Here is a 23622-nt window from a genome sequence, read left to right as displayed (position 1 = left end):
ACATTAAAATTCTAAACCTAGTCCAGAACCTTCATGAATCAAAAATTTCTAAACCTAGTCCAGAACCTTCATGAATCAAAAATCAATTTTGCTACTTCTAGAAAGAGAAAGTCAATTTGAATTTTGCTACTAGTTGTCAAGTTTATCTTTTACATAATTCTAGAATACGTAGCTATTAAAAAAATGAGTTGTCAACTATGAGTTGTGTATGAGTTGTCAATGAGTTGTACAAAGGCTTTTGAAGCCTATAAATAGAGGCAGTGAACTCTAGCTATGTAGTTTTAGTTCAACTCTTCTATTAATGAAACTTTGTGTTTTCTTTTAAGATCTTGGATTAGATCTTGTATTTTAAGGGCTTTGGATCAAACTGTTGTTATCCGTGGATTCGGATTGTCTTTAAAGCGTTATCTTACAACACGTTGAAGTTGTTCCTTCAACAAATTGTGTGGATTACTTTATTTAGCACATTAGAGAGTTCCTCTAAAACTTGTTCTACATCAAAAAACCAAGAAACAGAATCTGGATCTCTGAAAATTTGCAGGGAAAATATAAAGTCGTCGGAATTAGGGTTTCGGCGACCGTAATCTGGAAAAACTTGACGGATTTGCAAAAAAGTAACTGGTCAGAGTCGGATTATCCAGGCCACCCAACAAAAAAAGAAACAACTGAAAAAAGTGGACCAGAGAAGACTTACACGCCGGCACGTGGTACAGATCTCACCAGAATTACATATTTCTGGCAGGCGCGTGGTGGCGCGTGGACTGTATTTTTTCGTCGATTTTGGTTGGGTTTTTTTGTCGCCTGAACTTTTCTATTCTCTTGGTGGTGTTGTATTTGGCACACAACCCACAAAACAAATAATGACACAAATCAGTCACCAAAAATTGACACATAGTGACTGGGTTTTTTTTTCCTGAAATTTCTCACCAATACTCTGATACCATGTGAGAAATAATAGAGGGAAAAATATTATTGAATTGTGTGTTTACATAACTACATCAAGACCCTATTTATAGACACTATAGTACAATCCTTTTCCAAGTAGAATTTTTATATACTATTCCTGTTTCTATTCATATTCTAACAGAGAGATTTAGACGTCAAACTTACACGGTTTGATGATCAACAGAATTTAGCATCATCTGTGATTTGGTGTATATTGATATAAAGAATCATTGCTAAAAGAACCATAATGGAATATGAATTCTTACTTGTTCCTTGAAGCTTTAGTATCTCGTGCAAACATTTTGTAAGATAAAAGCTTTCCTTCAAGCTGACCTAAAAGCCGGTTAACCTTGCTTACTTCAAACTTGATTGGTTTATTTCCATGCACCAGCTCGTCATTGTCATCATCGGTTAAATTTCCATTACTTTCGTCAACAGCACTCTTACCACATTCATTCTGTTGATGAACATCAGTGCAACCGTCGATCCAGATTTGACCCCCTTGTTTTTCGCCTAATACATCATCAATAGGGAATATATACAAATAGCGTCTCCATTTTGCAGAGAAGTTGGGATGAAATTCCCGGGATACCTATTGACAAAAAATATATTTGCCGTCAGATAAAAAAGAAAAATGGAGAAACCAACAATATGCAGATGGTAGTACACCCTTTTTTGATAAGTAGACAAATATTCTATCGATTTCTATAGCAACAAGTAGACATTTTTTGTGTACAAAAAGGATGGACTGAATCCCTTTAACTATGTAGGGCGTCTAACAACCCGATTTGGTATCAAAATTAATTCCAAAAGCCATCCTACTCATAAGTTCACCAAGTAAAGACATCTAAATTTCTGGAAAGGCAGATGTTGCTTTTCCTTCAAACATACTGATTCTTTCAAACCAAATTGTCCGAAATATGCATATGTGCAAGTATGCCAAATCAACTCAAAAAGATTGCAGCAAAACTATAAGTTATTCACAAATTGAAAAATTCATTAATCATACTCCAAATCCTATTATCATTTATCTAACTAGAATAAATGATGAAGAGATCATCCAAACTGTCAAGAAGAAGAAAACCAAAAAACAAAGACATAAATTTCAACTCAAAAATTCATTCAGAAAGTATAAAGCCTAGTAGAACAACCATGGGTATCTTGGAAAAAGGATCTGATAGGTCAGGCACAGCAGATTGTGAAAATTGTCTCACAACAGAAGCTAAATAATAACATTCTTCCCAGCTTTCATTTGCTCTTCATGGATAGAAATAACAACGTGACAAGGGTGACAACAGTTGAAAAGAGGAGTTTTCCTTCAACTCCACTTCATCAGCGCCAGTTGAAAGCTTCTCGTCTTGTTGATCACCCCTTTGTCCATGCATGCATAAATGGCAAAAGTACTTCTGTTTTCACTTTTTCCCCTAGATTACATTATGCTCAGTCAGTTACCCACTTGATTTGGGCAGCTATTTAGCTAGAATGGGCTTTCCACGTGACTTTGAACCATATATGGTTTAAAGCAACTTTTACAACTTTCGTGGGCATTCACCAGATCAAAAGAAAAACCCATATGGTAACAGATGTATTTAACCAGAAAACATTGAAATAGATTTCCCCCAACAGATGTCAAGAAAGCATGTTGCATTTTCAAGCTAGAAAAATCAACAAACCAAATAATCAGTTACCTTGGTGAGAGAAACTACCCTGATCTTTCCCGGGGCTGCCTTATCAAGTGCATCTTTTACATCTTCAATCTTAACATCCTTTCTCCATGTGTCTAGACATAGAAGTGAACCAATATTCATATCTCAGAAAAAAGGGGGATTCACAAGTTGAACATTAAGCTTTCTGGATACGCATGTGCACATAGTTTATGATAGGCTATATAACCATGACATCTACAGTCAACTGTACATAAGTATTTCAATTGGGGAAAAGTTAGCAACTTATTCTTCATCGAGTCTAAGATACTGTATATAGAACACTAATGCATTATTGAAATATTGGTTAAAAAAGTTTAAAACTTTTAGACATTTTAAATTAGTAGGATTCTGCAGTTAAGCCACATTTTTTTGTAGAAGGACCCCAGAGAGAATAATCAGCATTTTACTCGGTTTCAGTAACCTTCAATCTCAGATAAATCTTTTGGCATGAATATCTTCAGAGCTTTTGTTATTGTGTTCAACATATAATTTTTAGGAGAAACAATGAAAAGTCAATCCACTTTCATCATTTACTCAAACTTATTGTTTAAGTTCTTTAATTGGTAGGCATTTGAATGAACCATCCAAAAAGTTGTTTATAGACCCACCCTTTAAAAAGAGGAATATTTGGCATCGTCTTCAATGGACTGAAAAATTCTGAATTTTCTCCAACTCACAATGGGGCAGGGAGCATACAAAATGAAGATGTATGCTGCGGATGTTTCCTATGCTTTACAAGTGAAAAAGAGAACATCAGATCAAGTCAATATCAGCAGAAAGAGGTCCTTCTAACTAATTCGGTCTTATCCTTGAATGAACTACATTCTCTTCGATCCCTTTCCAGAACCAGCCCTAAAGCCACATCTTTAAATAGTGGGACCAAAGTAACGTACTTCCCGAGTTGCTCTTGCACAAAACCCTCTTTTGCCTACTTACTTAGAAATACCAACTCTAAATAGCTTAAGAATTTCTTGGGTTGAAAAAGGTATTTACAGATTCTAGAGCTCAAGAAAAGGTTAAGAACCCTAGTAGCAGAATGAAATAAGTTCTTAGGGAGCCAAACCTGTAGTTTAACGCATTGCTACCTCATACGGGCATAGAAAACTACTTTTTTATAAAAAGAAAAAACTTTTGAAAAACTATTCAAAGAGTTTTTCCTTAGTTTATGAATTATGTTCAGTATGGACCTGAACACATGAATTGTTTTTCCTCAACGTCAGACCATGTGATATGATGAAAAGGCGAGAAAGGACGGATCACCAGTCGGTATGCGATCAAAATGCAAAAAGAATATTTGGATCTGAGGATTATTTTGGAGTTGAAAAAGACTCCATTATATAGTGCGAGGGTATTTTAATAAAAAAAGTAGTAGCAGTAGCATGAGACGTAACAATCCCAAAAGCATATGAATAGGCAACTTCACAGACGAGAGTCCCTTAGCTGGAAAGGAGATAGAAAAGGCAATTTCTCGGACATGAATTGCTACAAACTTCTAAGCGATCCATTGCCATCATTACCCATCGGCTTTGGAAGTGTATTTGGTGGATAAGCCACCATTGAAGGTGGATTACTTCACTTGGTTAGTCACTCATGGGAGAGGACTAGTCTTCAAAAGAGGGGGATCAGCCATCAGCATTTGCAGGTTGCGTGCAAGTCAAAATATGGACAGAAATCACCTCTGCTCATTTACCAAGCAAATCTGGGACTTCATTGATCAACATTGGCATCAACTAGACAATGCCGAGAACTGATAGAATATGAGTAGGAATAGGAAAGGGAAAAGCATATGGAATCCTACTTGGAAAAGGATTATAATGTAGTGTTGTATCCTATTTGGAAAACGATTGAAATGTAGTGTCTATAAACAAGGTCTCAATGTAATCGTGTAGATACAACAATTCAACAATATTTTTCACCTTTATTTCTCACATGATATCAGAACTAGGCCAACCCAATGTTTCCAATGTTGGGCCCTGTCTTATATTATCTATGCTCTATATGTCCAGTCGGGGGGGTTCTCCGGTGAGTTAAAGGGTCTTGGTCTCCTTATATGATCTTGGGAAATCCTTCCCTCATGTGCTAGCTTTCGAGATTTAGTTAGGTTCAAGGTCCATTTCTTTATCATGGTATCAGAGCCTCTACGATCTCGGTGGAGAACCAAAGAGCAGCCACTGTAGGCGGGCGGCTATAACCCATATATGCCGCCCATCTAGCCAATGATTTTGTTAGCAAAAGTTAGGTCATCGTGTATCTTTCCTATGACTACTTTCTTATATCTAATTCGTAGCATCATGCATTTTTCAGATGACAACTTTCTCATATCTAATTTGCGTAGCACCGAGCATCTTTTCGAATTACTTTCTCATATCTGAGTATGTAGCACCGTGCGTCTTTCTCCTCAGATTTAATTAGCATAGTTCTGTGCATCTTTGTGGTGACTCCTCGGATCTGATTTTTGTAGGGTCGTGCCATCATTCCAGCCCTACCTATATAATTTCTCTTTTATGACCCAATCCATATAATTTTATTGTCAAAAAACAGTCTCCTCAAGCCTAGTTTGGAAAGTTTAGAAATTTCTCTTTTTCAATAAGGTCGTGCCATCATTTCAATCCTACCCATATAATTTCTATTTTCCAGTTGGATTATGCCATCATTCCAGCCCCTACCCATATAATTTCTTTCTCAGTAGGGTTGTGCCATCATTCTGACCCTACTCATATAATTTTTTCTCAAATTGTGACCACTTTTCAGCCATCAAATCTAATAATCCGACACGTGAGCATGTTCCGGCCAGTTTTTCATTGACTTTCTTATTCAAGATTTACTCATCTCTTGATTTCAAGGTGACCCATATATTGTATACCAGTTTTCGACAACTTTACAGCGACATGTCGATTTTTCGATGACGTTTACTACTTTTCCGACCACTTTTTCAGTTTGTTCCTTTTTAATTAAGGCCTCCCAGATGTCCAGAGAAGCCCTTACCAGTTTTTTTGCATATATTTTCACCAAGTCCGTCACTGATTCTCGTATTAATTACATCCATAACAAGCTTGATACATATGTTTTATATGCACCAGCTTGAGGGGAAGTGTTAGAATATGAGTAGGAAAAGGAATAGAACATAGAACATAGAATCCTACTTAGGAAAGAATTGTAATGTAGTATCCTATTTGAAAAAGGACTGGAACGTAGTGTCTATAAATAGTGTCTCAGTGTAATCATGTAAATACAACAATTCAATAATATTTTTCTCCTTTATTTCTCACAAGAACAACAAAGGATTTGTTGCAAGGTCGGTATATCAAAGTGATGGGAAAGAAAAAAAGCAAAATTTTGAACGCAGTGTCCTCAGCCATTTGGAAGGAAAAGAAAGCTAAATGTAAAGAAATGAATCTTGGGCCTAACTCAATGTCAAAAGCTAGCTCATGAGGGGAGGATTGCCCAAGTCTGTATAAGGAAACCATCCATCCCTTTTCACCCAATGTGGGACTCTTCAACACCCTGCCTCATGCCTAAGGCTAGGCATCTGGTGCGTGGGCATTAATATGGGGGCCCAACATCAATACACAACTATAGGGATGAGTTGGGCTCTGATACCATGTAATGAAATGGATCTTGGCCCTAACTCAACCTCAAAAGCTAGCTCATGAGGAGAGGATTTCGATGAGGGACACTTCCTACCAATAACCCCACTCCCACGCCCAGATCGAGACATTCTTTATCTAGGGTTCCACTGTCCGGTTCGTAGCAGGACAGTCAAGGACCAAGACCCCAAAGCTAGCTTATGACGAGAGGATTGCCCAAGTCCATTTAAGGATATCACCCATCCTTTTTCATCCAATTTGAGACTCTTCAACACAAAGTTTTGACAAGAGAGGGTTGTTCAAGTGGTAAGCACCCTCCACCTCTAACCTTGAGGTTATGGGCTCGAGTCACCAAGGGAGCAAAGAGTGGGAGCTCCTCGGGAGGGGAAAAAGAAAAACGCTGGAGTTTTTTGAAATAAAGTGGATTTGGAAATAGTATTAAGTACAAATGCAACTTAGTGTTGTTTTTTTGGGTGTAACGTGGCTATTGCAAATGGATTTTTTATGGAACCCATCGACAAGCACCTAAAGTTTCAGCAATCTTTCACTTTGACACCTAAAATAGATGGTTTTCATTTTTGGCACCTCAACTAGCATTTCGATGTGTCATTTTGGCACTTTTTACACCATCAGAAAAAATATGTAATGTGTGTGTAATACATGCGTTGCTGACGAGTAAAGTAACGAATAATATGCCGACATATGTCATTTTTGTCCAAAAATAATTTTAAAATAATTAATTTAAATTTTTAAAAAGAGAAAAACAATAAATTACCCCTCCCCCACCCTTAAAAAATCATCTTCTCCACCAAAATACTCTCCAATTTTTACTATCTTCTCCAAAATCTTCTCCATCTACTCCAAAAAAAATTCTCGTTTCTCCAGCAACCCATTTTTACTCCAGTCAGTTACTCGCCGAAAAATACTAAAATATACTCACAACTTCTTTGAGCTTGCCTCATCCTCCCCACAAATCCACCCCAAAATTATCTTCTACAACACCCCACCCCTAACATTATCTTCTCTAACCCACCCCTCACCCCCTAAATTCCTAAAATCCCAAACTCCAAGAAAGCAAAGATGATGCCATTGATGACCTTGATTGAACGCGCGCACACACACACAATTTCTTTCCCTTTTTTGTGATGATTCATGAGTAGAATAATGGATTTTTTAATCAAATTAAAGCAAAAATAAGTTTTTTGTGATAATTTTTTTCTCATTCTCCGTTCGCGTATGTATGTGCATTGTGCTGTGTTTATAGCAAGTTTTGAAATAATGTTCATTCCTGCATATCCCAATTGCACAATTACCATAGTCAAGAAAGGCAAAAAATCACTCCCCACTGTAAAATTTTAATTTCTTCTTCCTCTCCAAATTCACAACTTCTTGAGGAAACAAGAAGAAAACGAAAATGAAGAAAGAAAGAAATGAATGAAAGGGAGATAAAAAAAGAATGAGAGCGTGAGAGAAGTAAAGGAAGATAAAAAAAGAAAATGAGAATGTGAGAGAAGTGTTTGTTATGTGTGATATTTTCATAAAAGGGCAGCCCGGTGCACTAAAGCTACCGCTATGCGCGGTATCCGGGGAAGGGTCCCACCACAAGGGTGTATCGTACACAGCCTTACCTTGCATTTCTGCTAGAGGTTGTTTCCAAGACTTAAACCATGACCTCCTGGTCACATGGCAGCAACTTTACCAGTTACTCCAAGGCTCCCCTTCAAATGTGTGATATTTTTATGTACAATCAAATTGTGCAAAATTTAGTTGAAAAAGTGGTATATTGGATCAAATTGAGAGTCACTGAATTGGAAAGAAATGAAATTAATGGCACACTCAGCATATTTTGCAAAAATATGCAGTGTGTATTTTGCTTTGCATTGTAGTTGAAAATGGTGAAAAATTAATGGAAGTTAAAGAAAAAAAATGGTGATAATTAATGGAAGAAAAGGTGAGGAAAAAAGAGCTGAGAGACAAACAAAATTACAAAAATACCCTTCACACGCACTCAAAATGCGTGTAGTACACGAGCAATGGTAACTCAACAAAAAGTGTCAAAATGACACATCGAAATGCTAGTTAAGGTGCCAAAAATGAAAACCGTCTATTTTAAGTGCCAAAATTAAAGATCGCTTAAACTTTAGGTGCTTGTCGATGGGTTCTGCCTAGATTTTTTGAGTTCTTTACATAGTCAATAGTGTTGCCCCTTCATACGTGTTCTACAGCACCTTCTAGTTGCTAAATTATCAATGAAACGACCTTCTAATGATTAAGAAAAACATATATATGGGCAAGTGACCTTCTTGATTTGAAGTAGGAGGAAAGGCAACGTGACACACTAAATTAGACCTTACAAATTGAAAGAATGCACCATCAAAACTTCACATGACAGTAAACTGCATTTTTATAAGTTTAAAACTACTTAACAGTCAAATTAAAATCAATATCATATCCTTGATAGAGAAAACAAAAAAAAATGAAGCACAAAGCATACACAACAATACTGGGTTTGGGAGGGTAAACTGTACACAATCCATACCAATACCTCAGATGTAGAGAGGTTGTTTCCGATAGACCCCTGCTCTAAATAAATAATTGTATAATCAAACAAACAAACGCAAAAAAAAAAAAGCACACAACAAAAATGGGAGACGCGCCACCAGATAATAAAGAAAACAAGACACCTACACGGTTATACTATAAACCATCTATTCGAAATCAAAGACATCACCAAAACACCACGAACAAGCAACTATTTACGGACGAACTCCTACCCACTAACTCTCTACCCTAGTCCGCTTCCTCCACACCTTCCTATCAAGGGTCATGCCCTCCGTAAGTCGTAACTGTTCCATATCATGCTTAATCACTCCCTCCAATATTTCTTCGGCCTACCTCTACCCCGCCTAAAATCATCCATAACCAGCCTCTCACACCTCTGAACTGAAGCATCCGTTCCCCTCCTCATCACATTCCTGAACGAATGCAACCTCACTTCCCACATCTTGTCCTCCACTGAAGTCACTCCCACCTTCTTCCCAATAATCTCATTTCTAACCCTATCACTCCTGATAAGTCAACACATCCATCGTAAATCCTCATTTCCGTCACCTACAACTTTTAGATATGGGAGTTCTTCACTGCCAATATTCAGCTCATAGCCGATCAGACTGCCACACTATAGAACTTACCTTTAAGCTTAGGAGGCACGTTTTTATCATGAAAAGCCCCCTAAGTGAGCCTTCATTTCAACCACCCTACAGCAATACGGTGCGTGACATCCTCATTAATCTCGCCATTTCCCTTAATCATAGACCCAAGATACTTGAAATTTTCCTTCTAAATGGCCTGATAATCCAGCTTTACTACTACGTCAGCCTCTTGTGACAAATCACTGAACTTGCATTCCAAGTACCCGGTCTTGGTCCTGTTCAACCTAAATCCTTTAGACTCAACGGTCTGTCTCCAAACCTCCAAAGTATCATTAACTCCTCTACGAGTCTCGTCAATCAGTAAACATCATCAATAAATATCATACACCAAGGCACCTCCCCTTGAATATGTCGCGTCAAAACATCCATCATCAAGGCAAATAAAAACGAGCTAAAAGTCGATCCCTAGTGCAACCCTATCAAAACAGAAAAGTGCTCCGAATCCCCTTCTACTGTCCTCACACGAGTCTTCGCGCCATTGTACATGTCCTGAATTGTAATACCCCGTACTAATCTTAGCTCAATTCAACTCTTAGTTGCATACTTAAGGGGCTTAAGGCTTGAAATTTTCACTTAGTGTTGGGGACTTAGTCATCTTCAAGACCCCTAAGCTTCAAGGATTTTTATTTTGACCTTCCCAACCCCGAGACGTTAGTTTTTGAGTTAATTCATGTTCAGGGATGTAAGAAGTATGTCTTGCAGAAGTTTCAGATTTTTCGGACAAGGTTTGGGGCATGTTTGGATAATGAAACCAGTGGGTCATAGCGATAGGCCCGCGACGCGGCATTAGTCCCAATCGCATGCTGACTTCATCGCGATGAAGGTGTTGTGTCCAGTTCTTGATTTATAATTGAAGACATGTGTCATGATCTTTATCCTAGTGTGTGAAGTGCTTTTGAGGTGAAAAATATTCATAAGAATCACTTAGAATAAAGTTGGGCTAAGACCCTTTAATTTGGCCAAATTTTGGTCTTCGATTCTACAAGGGTAAACTTTGAACGTGTATAACTTTTTATATATATGGAATTTTTCAGCTCAAGACCCACCAAATTGTAGATAAAATTGAATTAGCTTTCTGATGTACCAATTTCGCCTTAATCCGATACACGAGCGAAAAGTTATGATCATTTTCGTCAGAACCAGTAAGCTACCGCATCGAGGTGACGTAGTTGCGTTCAGTTTTTTTTATTTAAATAATTGAGGGGCAATTGGGTCTTTTCTTCCCTCAACCCATTCGTCCATAACACGACTTGGGCATCAGTTAGGTATAATTTTGCCCTTCTTCTCCAATTTTCCTCTCAAGAAAACTATTCTCTCCCCCCAAGAGCCAATTCAATTCCTTTCTCCCAAGGAATCAAGAATTCAAGTTCCCCCAAGTTCAAGAACCTTCAAGAAAGCATCAAGAATTGTGTTTTCCTCTCAAGTTAAAGTCTTAAGGTATGTAGGTATTCATTTATGGGTCCCTTTCACCCATGGAGCCCAAAAACCCTTTTCTTTCAATTAAAGAGTGAATTTTCTATCATTATGATATTTTATATGTAAAATAAAGATTGAATTTCATGTTTTCATGGTGATTTTAATTCAATTCAGCCCATGTATAATCCCATGCAAGATTTTGAATTCCTCATGCTATGAATTTAAGTTTCCCATGCTTTATTCAAGTAAATTTCATGATAGATCCTAAACTCATGATTTTTAGCAACATTCTCATGTTTTAAATTCATGTTTTCCCATGTTTGATGAAATGCCCATGTCTTGAGTTGAACCATGATTCAATACTACAGTTTGAGTTTAAATATCATGTTTTAATGATCATTCAGTGCTGGTGGGTTATGAACACCCGATACTTATGTGTTTTACATGATTTCCATTTTTCAAGTAAGAAGTCAGTCAGACCATGGTTTTAATGTCATATTCAGAACACTATGATCATGTTGAGAATTATCATTTTATAAGTTTGTGATTACCACAGAATCCGTATGCACAGTTATTTTCAGAACACCATGACCTGAGCTTGTCAGTTATCAGTGCATGCACCAGTTAATATTTCAGTGTCTTTTAGTTGGGAGTAGGATTTAGCACCGAGCGAATCCGGAGATGGGGGCTCACCTGCCAGTAAAGGGTGTGACCCTTAGTAGCAATCCCTGAGTTCCAGAACTACGTAGCCAGCGTAGGTTTGAGATGTCTTCCTACCAGTTGAGGGTTGACACATATCTCATGAGAGCACCTGCCAGTAGAGGGTGACTCCTAGTCCTTCGGGACATCAGTTTAGTGATCACTACAGTTCAGGTTCTACTCCGATGGCAAGGATAGAACAGCCCTCCTCAACGTGGGTCAGACGTTGGACTCCATGATAGCTCACATGGTTTATGTCAGTTACATGATAGCTCCCACAGTCTCAGTACAGTATTCAGTGTATTTTCATATTAGGTTTACTTGACCAAGTGTACAGATTCTCAGTTATTCAGTTATCAGATTTCAGTCTTTCAGTTTACAGATTATTTCAAAAATATGCTTATGCTTGGTCTTGCATTCTCAGATATTATAGTTTTCATGCATTCATGCTCAGTTATCTCATGTGGTTCAGTTAGTCCTTATCTTAGATGCACAGTACCCTATAGTTTCAGTTCAGTTATTCAGACTAAATACAGTTCAGTTTTACATGATCAGTATTCATATATCCGCTACTCAGCATACCGATATTATCCCTTACTTAAATTTCAGTTGTTCGGTCACACAGACATCAGTCATTCAGTTGATCAGATCTACTTAGTACATGTTATGTTGGTTTTGTATGTTTATTCATTCATGCTCAGTATATTTGTATATTCGGACCCTTGAGTTAAGTCAATTTCCACCACATAGTTTCAGACCCAGTATGCATACGTTTTCTTGAACAGGTTCCTCGAATTCCGGCAATTTGATGCAGAAATTCGTCCCCGAAATTGTAGTGGCCACCTTGACCTACTGTTGATACCGTCCCTGAACTTGATCGTCGAAAAATGCATTGTTCGTTGGAAAATGTATGCTGCGAGCTGCCGTAGAAGATGCACCAAACTTGAAGTATCTGAAAGGGGTTATAAAGCAAAGGAAAGAGAGCAGAGAGAAGAAGAAAAGTGCAGATCTGGTCGTCGGAGAAGTTACCGGAGGACGCTTTACCGGTTAGATTTGGTCCTTATAGCACAAGAGATAAGAAGAGCACGACGAGATGGTCAGAATTATTCACCGGACCTATAAAATTTATTCCGATGGGATGGTCGGAAATTCTATTTAACATGAATCAAAATCAAACTTAGAAATTGATTTCGAGAAGCTAAGGTCGGAATCAGGCTTTATCGCCATACTAACCCACTATTACCCAAAGAGGGTATCAAGCAAACAAGTACCGCTCTAGAAAGATTGAGGAATAAGCTTTTCTTTTCTGAATCAGAACCTGCCAGCATAAAGCACACAGACATCAAGAAATAGTGTTTCAAAAGCAAAGCGTATAGAAATACAACTTAAGCCTTTATCATTCACACCTACGAGCTAGTGCACTCTTACTTGGTATATAAATGAATCATTCTCCCTGTTACGAGATTTCCTACTACCTCTATCTCCCTAGTTCATTGTTTCTTTCATTAGTAAAGCAATTTCCCACAGTCGAGGCTAGTAGAGCTCCTGGTCCAACAAGACTAGCAAAGATGTTAGGAGGTCTAGTTACCATGAGAAAGGAAGGAAAGCTACGAACAGAGACCATTTTACAAGATCTTCAAGAATAGTGAATCGAATTAGCCGCGGTTGACTGAACTACATGGATTTCTATTATTGAGCTGAGTGAGCTACCTTAACGGCAGCCTGGTATTCCTTATTATCGATAGGAGAGGAAAGATAAATCTGCCTTCTCCTTTGGTGAATTCGATTAGTTATTATTGATAGCAAAGGAAAGATAGCTCTGACTTCTCCTTCGGTGAATTAGATTAGTTATTATTGAATTAGATAAGTTATTATTGATAGCAGAGGAAAGATAAATTCGCCTTCTCTTTCGGTGAATTAGATTAGTTAGAAGACTTACCTTACTTCCTTTAGCTCTAAAATTTGGGATCTAAGGAATAGGTGGGAAATCCAGAAAAGCGAAAATCCCCCTCTTAGAGCCGAGATATGCTAGAGCTTTAAGCATGTACTATGATTGAAGTGCTGCTTTGTGATGAAAGGAGAAATGAAGAAATACTAAAAATGTATATCTGCAAGGCAAGAAGAATACAAGAATGAACATACCCTAGAAATTTAAAATGCAATGATGAAGTTTAAGTTTCCAATTCTTACTTAATGACCAAATCACTATATCATATTCAACCATTACGTTTCTTTAACCATTGATATGTCGATTCTTGAGCTATATTTATTGTTTAGACTGCCCTGTTCAGGAGGAGTTCATGGGGTGCTGACACTCTTGCCAAAACGCCTTGGTGCCTGCACAAAAGCACAACCGCGCCCAGTGCACACTGCACCTAATTTCATGGCTTAATCGTGCCTTTAACAACAGTGATTATTAAAAGGTGAATATTCGAAACTGATTCATATAACTGAAAGGATGCAGACAAAGCTAGGTGCCTTACAGAAAGAACAAACTTGTTGGGAGGCTGAAACGCCCTTGTCTGTACGCCCAGCAACTACAGCACATCCTTCTAGCGGTAAATTCTTATCTTTTAATAATTGGGCCTTCTTCTCATCAACAAACTCACCGAGAGATCTTTCGATTAACCTGAATAAAGCAGATTACAAGCCACATGAATACCATTCCAACAGAAGTTTTCTGTTGGAATTGGATTAGCCTCAAATAAAATCAGCTCTTATCACGTTAAAAAGAGAAATAGACATAGATGAGAATTTTGCAGAAGATCCCTTTGGACCTAGTACCAATGATCCAATAGATGAACTAAGCTCCAAATACAGCAACCAGAAGTTCAGCACCACCTCTGTATGCTTCTGTGTGACCTTAATTCTGGAATTCTCGCAATGAATGTCTTCTATGAGGATCTATGATTTTACATTCTTTCATTTATATCATTAAATAATTCCATCATTATAACTCCACAGGGATCTGCCAAAAGAATCTACTTTGACAAACAAGCTCTCAATATTGAGTATAGCATACCCATGTCTCCGTGAGATAACCACACAATGCAAAGTGAAGTCAACTACTGAAGATAAAGAATTGCTCATTGAAGATGTCAAAAGAAATCCATCAACCTGAACTTATTCATTGAGAATATCATGCACAACTATAAAGTAATTAAGAACATACATGCTGCTAAAAGAATGTCATGTCCAAAACTATCATCAACTCAAGATAATTCACGTGAAAGGCCATAAATCATATGACACTTCATTCATGATATGAATGGCTATGTTAGAAAATACTTACCCTTGGACAGTATTCATATCAGGCTGCTTCTGCCATCCATCAAAAGAACCTCCATGATAAGAAAGGACAATCTTAAAATTTATCCTCGCCCATCTTCCGCCCCTTTCTTTAACTGGGAAACTCACAAACTCAGATTTCTCATGGTCCTCTCGAATTTCAGCATCTTCATGGCCAGCAGGTCTCTGTGGTGGAAATGTTCAAGATAAGTATAATAATAATAAGTGTACTGTACTGCACCCAAGGGTGTGGCCTAGTGGTCAATTAAGGGGGTTGAGAGTCTGAGGTCTCAGTTTCAAATCCAAGCGGAGACAAAAAATACTAGGTGATTCTTTCTGTATGTCCTAGCCTTGGTGGACAGCTGTGTTGCTCGGACTCGGCAACTTTGCCGCCGAACCCATCTCGACACAAGACTGGGACGGGTGCAGATGCTTTCGCCGTCTCCGATTCGGTCAAACAATTTCGGACTCGTTGGCCAAATTCAAGAAGAAATTTGAGGGAAAAAATTGGATAGGCCAGCGACTTACCTGAAAAAAATTCCGACCGACTACTCCTGCGAACTGTAAGGTTAACAAACAAAAACGGCATGCCTTATCGACGTGTTGATGATCGACGATGACGACTGGGTGAGACTACAGTAACTATTTATCGGCGACGGGACGGTGTAAGTATTTCTTGGCGACGCGTACGTATTTCTCATCGTCGGTCGTTGTGTCGGTTCAACCATTTTTATTTAATATTATGTTATATATTTATTTTTTAAAAAAATAAAAATAACCAATACAGCAGTTTTGGTTTTAGGTAGGTTTATATTTAGGTCGGTCGAGTACATGCATGCCGTTCTTGTGTTTTTATAGTTAAATTTTTTTTATGATATAAAAATAATTTATATCAATATTAGGTAAACAGATGTAAGTTAAAATTTTGGGAAAAAGTTTCTAAAATTAATATTATTCCTAATTGAAAAGAAAAATCAAAGACAAAAGTAACTAAAAATAGTAAATTAACTAAAATAAATAAATTCTAATCCCTACGTGTCAAGGAAAATTAAATTGATTTAAATTGGGAAAAGTCAAAAATTGTCTTCATCATCAACAACAACAACAACAAACCCAGTGTATTCCCACAAAGCGGGGTCTGGGGATGGTAAAATGTACGCAGCCCATACGTTACCTCCAAAGAAGTAGTAAAATTGTCTTCATCAATAACATTATAAATAGAACCTCTGTCAAAAGAAATTTTAACTTAAAAATTTGATTATTCTTTATCAAATAATATGGCATCATCCGCATCGAGTAGTTAAAAGGGAAAAGGTCTTATGAGACCAACAAAAAGTATAGGAGTAGATTTTGATGACAAACCATTATGGAATCTTGTAAAGGTAATTTCAACTGCTCCCAATGGTGGTGGAAATAGAACATGGTCATGTAACTATTGTAATAAACAAGTTACTGTATCATATAATAGAGTTAAAGCACATCTCTTAAGATTATCGGGTCAACGAGTTCAAATATGTAGCGAAGTTCAAGGTGATACATTGAGAATTTTAAAGATGGAGCACGAAAAAAATGAAAAGAAAAAATCTTCAATTCAAGTTAATGCAAGAAAAAAAGCTGATTATTTATCTCTCCCGAAGGGCACTGATTTACTTCAACATAAAAAAAGAAAGAGTTCAGAAAGTAGAGCTATAGGAAAATCTTCCGGCATCCATGAGAGGAATACAGCCAACAAATTAACAGCTAGAATGTTCTACGCATCAAGTTTATCGTTCAATTTTGCCAATTCTCCATACTTTAAAAAATATTCAAAGTTTTTAGCTGAAAATTCCATTCCCGATTATATTCCCCCATCATATAATAGGTTGAGAACAGCTCTTTTGGATCAAGAAAAGACTCACATTAATAGGAAGTTGCAACCAATTAAAGATACATGAAAAAAGAAAGGGTTGTCGATTTGTTCGAACGGATGGTCTGACACTAAAAGACAACCTTTGATCAATATATTGGCATCATCTAGTGGGGGTCCAATGTTTTTAAATTTAATAAATTCCAGTAGGTGAACGAAGGATGGAGAATATATTGTGTGAGAAGTATGAGAAGAATATTATTGAATTGTTGTAACTACATTATTACATTGAGGCTCTATTTATAGACAATACATTCCAATCCTTTTTCTAATAAGACACTACATTATAATCCTTTTCCAAGTAGGATTGTATATGCTAATCCTATTTCAACTCATATTCTAACATTCACCCTTAAGTTGGTGCATAGAAGACATATGTACCAAGCTTGTTATGGATGTAACTAATATGAGAATCGGTGAGGGACTTGATAAAGATATCTGCAAGAAAACTGATAAGGACTGCTTTGAACGTCTGGGAGACCTCAATTGAAACGTAACAAAATGAAAAAGTGATCCGAAAAGTAGTAAATATTGTCGTAAAGTCGATATGTCGCTGGAAAATTGCCGAAAACTGGCATAAAATATACGGGTCATCTCGAAATCAAAAGGAGTAGATCTTGAACATGAAAGTCACCGCAAACTTAGCCGAAACATGCTCACACGCCGGATTATTAGATTTGATGGCTGAAAAGTGATTACAATCTGAGGAAAAAAAAAGTATATGGGTAGAGTCGAAATGATGACACGACCCTACTGAAAAGGAGAAATATGTGTAGGGTCGGAATGATGGCACGACCCTATTGAGAAATGGAAATTATATGAGTAGGGTTGGAGTGACGGCACGATCCTACTGAAAAAGAAAAATTATATGGGCAGGGTCGGAATGATGGCACGACCCTACTGAAAAAGAACTGAGGAGTCACCGGAAAGACGTACGGAACTATGTAAATTAAATTTGAGGAGTCACCAGAAAGATGCATGGTTCTACACAACTCAGATATGAGACAGTAGTCCGGAAAGATGCACAGTGCTACGTAAGTCAGATATGAGAAAATAGTCACCAAAAAGAAGTACGGTGCTAAGAAAAATAGATATGAAAAAGTAGTCACCGAACAGATGTATGGTGCTACGCAAAGATATGAGAAAATAGTCACTAGAAAGATACACAGTGAGCCAATGACCCAACTTTTGCTAACATAATCATTGGCCAGACGAGCGGCATATATGGATTATAGCCGCCCGCCAGCAGCGGAAACTCTTTGATTCTTTACCAAGATCGTGGAAGCTATAATACCATGTTAGAAATATAAGAGAAAAATATTATTGAATTGTTGTAACTAAATTATTACATTGAGGCTCTATTTATAGACAATACATTCCAATCCTTTTTCTAATAGGACACTACATTATAATCCTTTTCCAAGTAGGATTTTATATGTTATTCCTACCCAGTTCATTGTTTCCGATGTTGGGCCCTCCGTCTTATATTGTCCACGCTCCAGATGTCCACCCCTGGGCGTGCAGAGGGTATTGAAGTCCCACATCGATAGGTTAAAGGTTCCTTGGTCTCCTTCTATGGTTTTGGGCAATCCTCCCTTCATAAGCTAGCTTTTGAGGTTGGGTTAGGCCCAAGGTCCATTTCTTTATCATATTGCTAATTTATTTATTGAAGCAATAAAGAAAGTAGGTCCAAATAATGTTGTTCAAGTTATTACACATAACGCAAGTAATATGAAACTTGTTGGTACTATGGTGGAGGAAAAATATCCTCGTATATTTTGGACTCCTTGTGTTGTTCATTATTTGAATCTAGCTTTGAAAAGTATGTGCCAACCATCTGATACATCATTCACTTTGCTAATTGCCAATGGATCTCAGAGTTACTTAGTGAAGTGAGTAACTTGAAAAACTTTGTTGTGAATCATGGCATGGCACATGCGATTTTTCAAAAACATTCAGATTTGTGTTTATTGAAAGTTGGTGAAACAAGATTTTCCTCATATGTTATTATGATGACTCGTATTCGCAAAGTGAAATCTCCGTTAGAGAAGATGGTCATAGATGATGAATGGAAGAATTATAGAGGGATAAGGGAATTGAGGCAAAAACTCGTGAAATAAAATCCTTTATAATGAATGATGAGAAGTTGGATAGTATTGACTACTTTCTGAAGTTTACGGAACCTATTGTAGATATACGTAGAGATGCCAATTTAGATGGTCCGAAATTACATCTCATTTATGATATGTGGGACTCAATGATTGAGAAGGTTGCAAAACTAATCTTTGAGCATGAGGGGGAAGATCTCATTTCTGGCCAATCAAACCTTTTTTATTCCATTCATGGTGTTCTTGTGGCTAGGTAGAACAAAAGCAACATCCATTTACATTGTATGGCACATTCTTTGGTTCCCAAATACTATCATGCATCATGGCTTCAAGGAGAAAATGGAATTCGACGGGTAGATCCTAATGAAGATTTAGAAATTGCATCGAATAGAATAAAGTGCTTTAAAAGGTACTTTAAAGATTCTAATCAAATAAAACAAGTCACATTGGAGTATGGAAAATTTTGTAGCATGAGTGGTTATTTTGGTGAGCCTCATATGATTAATGTTATGGACTATGAAGATCCTCTTTCTTGGTGGGGAAATCATGGTGTCTCGACTCCACTTTTGCAACAATTAGCTTTCAAGTTGCTTACGCAACCGGCTTCTCCCTCTTGTTGTGAAAGAAATTGGAGCACACATTCTATGATTCACAACATCAAGAGGAATAAGTTAGCAACTTCAAGAGCCGAAGATTTAGTGTTTGTACATTATAATCTACGATTGTTATCTTGCAAGAAAGAGATATATAAACGGACCAAGCAAGTATTGGGATGTAGGTATGTCAACATTTGCTTTATTAGTTCCTCAATTATTTATTTTGAATGATAATTTTTTCTTTCTTCGTATAAAAACTTTTTAATGTTTTCATTCTTTGTAACTTATTTAGGTGGAGATCAATTTGAAGTTGAGGATACAATTAATAATTTAACCGAGCTGTCAATAAATGAACCACAATTGGAAGGAGTGGTTTTTGACGATGAATTGAAGATTTGGAAGAAGTTGAAGAATATGCAGAAGAGTAGTTAACTTGATAGTGGACATGTCTTTTTGTTCTGTTAGTTTTGAATTGATGTCTTAAGTTGGGATGCTTTCTTGTGATTGTTTAATAAAGTATTTTTAGAATATATTTATAACTCCATATTTATAATATTTAATTTTTTTTAGCCGAATCCCCGCACCCGTATCCACACTCAGATTCGCACCCCTGAATCTTAAAATTTATATTTTGACGAATCCGACTCTCGGATACCTGCACCCGAGTCTGAGCAACTTAGGTGGACAGAGTTACCCGATATCTATTGCTGGTGGGAGGTGGCAGGTATCCCTGGATTTAGTCGAGGTGAGCGAAAGCTAGCCTAGACACCATGGTTATCAAAAAGAATAAGTGTAGTATTATTGATTTCTGAATATTTAAGATTTGATTTTGTAGGATCTTAACTGATTTGATTAAATCAGATTCGATTTGCTATATAATTTAGGTAATTTAGATCAAGCGATTTGATCCTGTGTGTTTTCTTTTCTATACTATAAATTTGTAGCTCTCAGAAAAATAAAATGTACACTTTTGGTACCTATCTTACATGAGAAAATTGAAGAAAAGGTGTTTTTTAAGTCTTGAATAAAGGATTGGTGACATTGACCAACTTAACGGGTCAAACATCATTAGGAAACTTGATTAAGTTAATTGTGGACTGGATTAATATTTTCAAAACTTTCTAATCTTTTCAAAAATACAAAATCAACCCAACCCATACCCTCTTCAATCCAAATCAACCACTCTCTCTCTCAAAAGCTTCTCTCAACTCTCTCCCAACCAACAGTTCTACAAAATTTATCCCTTCAACCTCCGACGACAAATAGTCAGGCAAGTTCCTTTTCGACTTTCAAGCATCAATCGACGTGAAGACTTCTCCGGCGACAACAACTTCGAGTTCATCATCGTCCCATTTCCTTTTTCACAGGTAAAAATTATGAAGAAATAGAGGAACTTAAGTCAACTACTGTTCTAGTATTGAAATGTGGACTGAATAAAAGCCTAATTTCTAGCATTTTTTCTTCTTGTTGTCATACTGTTGATTCGAATTTGTTGGTGATTTTTGGTCACAGTTGATATTCTTAGTATGTGTGCGTGTGATGTGTTGGGGGTTGATTTGTTGTTTGTCTTGGTAAAAATGGTGTTGCAACAGATGAAACATCTGATGTAACAGATGAAACATCTGATGTGACAGATGAATACATTTGATGCAACAAATGGAAACATCTGATGTGACAGATAAATACATCTGATGCAACAAATGGAAACATCTGATGCAACAGATGAAAATCTGATGCAACTATGAAAATTTGACGCAATAAGTGAACAATCTAACAGATCATTCATCTGTTGCGATAGACGACTCTTCTGTTTGGAAGAAATCTAAACAATATTGATCCAACAGATAACGGATTAGTGATCTGTTTTTATTCTTTCCAACCATTTACTCTTTATTTTGCAACAGATTAGTGACTGTTTTTATTCTTTCCAATGGTTTACTCATCCGTTGCAACAGGTCAGTTATATGTTGCAACAGATAACATACCTGGTGCAACATATTAGTGATCTATTTTTATGGTTTCCAACGGATTACTCATTCGTAGCAACAGGTTGGTTATATGTTGCAACAGATAAACTACCTGCAGATTAGTGATCTATTTTTATTCTTTTCAACAGTTTACTCATCCGTTGCAACAGATCGATTATATGTTGCAACAAATAACATACCTGGTGCAACAGATTAGTGATCTGTTTTTATGGTTTCCAACGGATTACTCATCCGTTGCAACAGATCGGTTATATGTTGCATCAGATAAAATACCAGGTGCAACAGATTAATGATCTATTTTTATGGTTCCCACGGATTACTCATCCGTTGCAACGGATTGGTTATATGTTGCATCAGATAAATTACCAGGTGCAATAGATTAGTGATCTGTTTTTATGCTTTCCACGGATTACTCATCCGTTGCAACAGCTCGGTTATATGTTGCAACAAATAACATACCTAGTGCAACAAATTAGTGGTCTATTGGAACTATTATATTACTGTTATCCATTAATCAATTATAATCAATGTTATGTTCTGTTGATTTAAGATAATATGGCTCCCGCAAGAAAAGAAATTGAATCAAGTCTAAGTAAAGGAACAAATGCAGCAGCTCGGCTACATCCACCACTCTATGAGCTTGTTTTACAAGCGTTATCTCAATCAGGAGCAGAAGATAATGAACACGGGGAGAAGGAATCTTTCAAAAGAGATGATCCAAATGCTAATAGCCCTTCCGCCGAAGAGTTGGTCAAAACCTTCAGCATTGATCGTTTTCTTGTGAAAATGTAGTGCGATGGTGCTATAGATTTAACGAGTGATCTCGTGGTTAAGTCAGTCATGGAAAAATCTTTCGACGCCTTCAGAAAATACTTCAAGAACAAAAATTGAATTCTTATTTCAGGGAAAGCTGCTTTGGGCAATATCTTGATTTGCCGGAGGACAACAATGCTCATTTCCAAATGAAAATGGTATATAATCTTCTCCAGCACAGGTTTATGTATGAAAACAAAGATAAGATGGATAAGGTATGGATAAATTACTGTGGCATGTCTATTTGTTTTGGTTGGAAGGAGTTTGCCATAGTTACGGGACTAAAATGTTATCCTCCTTCTCCTTCTCAAGTTACACCTACTCTGAGCCAAAAAAAACACCCCGCACACCCAAAAAGGGCAAAGGCAAGTCAAGTGATCGTGATGACCTGGTGTCCATTGTTGGTCCAAGCTACAAAAACAAAAATCTGATAGAAGTGTTGAAAGGTAAAGGACTTTCAAAGAAGCACAAGCAATCATTGTGCTTGGTTTGGTTTGTACATAATGTTCTTTGGGCAAGAGACGTTAACAACATAAGCCTCAGTTTAATAAATCTCTCTGAGGATCTTGAGGCATTTAACAGCCATCCTTGGGGTTATGAAAGCTTCAAAATAACTGTCGAATATTTGTTGACTCCGTTAATGCCAAAAACAGTCAACTTATATGACTTTCCATGGGCTTTCATGGTAAATATTTCTTTTATCATAATATGATTCATCATTTTTTTATTCAATAATGTTTTTGATTTATTATGTTATAGGCTTGGGCATTTAAAGTCATTTCTTATTTGAGACAACAAGTGAACTACCAGGAAGAAGTTTCCTCTCCAAGAATTCTAAGAGGGTTGTCGGCCAAAACCGATAAAAATGCAAAATTTCTTGATCCTTTCAATCCCCTCAAGAAAGCAGTAAGTCCAATTCTAATCAAGTTTTTGTTTTAATTAATGATTAAATGGTTTCATCATCATTCTTAATATATGTACCGATTTATTTTAGATTGTCCATCCGTGACTTGTTCCGACTAACCAAGAGTTGAAGATGCCATTTTTTCTTACTTTACGGTCTGTGCAAACTTTATCGGACCCTAAGGTCATTGATGGAATAAAAATGAAATTGTTTGGAGCAACAGCCATCACAAGAAAAACAATATTGGAGGGTAGGGCTAATGATGCTCCTCTTACAGTTTTTGAAATAACAAGCCATTATGATTATGATCATAATGGTTGTACAGATTTTTCTCCAGAATTTTCCACATCTAGCGAATATTCTGCATGCAAATGTCAAGACTGCAAGGCGAAACACGATGGAGTGATTAATGCTATTAATGCACTAACTGCTTCTGTAAAGGAAATGACATCTA

The 23622-nt window shown here is 37.0% G+C and overlaps 1 protein-coding gene across 4 annotated transcripts in view; it reads right to left on the bottom strand.

Moving 5' to 3' along the window:
- Positions 1 to 23622, bottom strand: part of LOC107876499 (tRNA pseudouridine synthase A) — a 65185-nt gene that overhangs the window by 25040 nt on the left and 16523 nt on the right. For all 4 annotated transcript variants that reach the window (XM_047393815.1, XM_047393814.1, XM_047393813.1 and 1 more), the window contains exons 3-6: positions 14858 to 15039; positions 14049 to 14194; positions 2634 to 2725; positions 1212 to 1537 (exon numbers count right to left, since the gene is read on the bottom strand). In XM_047393815.1, coding sequence (XP_047249771.1) covers positions 1212 to 1537; positions 2634 to 2725; positions 14049 to 14194; positions 14858 to 15039 — 746 coding nt within the window. The remainder of the gene's footprint in view (positions 1 to 1211; positions 1538 to 2633; positions 2726 to 14048; positions 14195 to 14857; positions 15040 to 23622) is intronic.

The sequence above is a fragment of the Capsicum annuum genome, chromosome 7, assembly GCF_002878395.1.
Source record: "Capsicum annuum cultivar UCD-10X-F1 chromosome 7, UCD10Xv1.1, whole genome shotgun sequence".
Lineage (NCBI taxonomy): Eukaryota > Viridiplantae > Streptophyta > Magnoliopsida > Solanales > Solanaceae > Capsicum > Capsicum annuum.
This window is presented reverse-complemented; position numbering and strand designations above follow the sequence as displayed.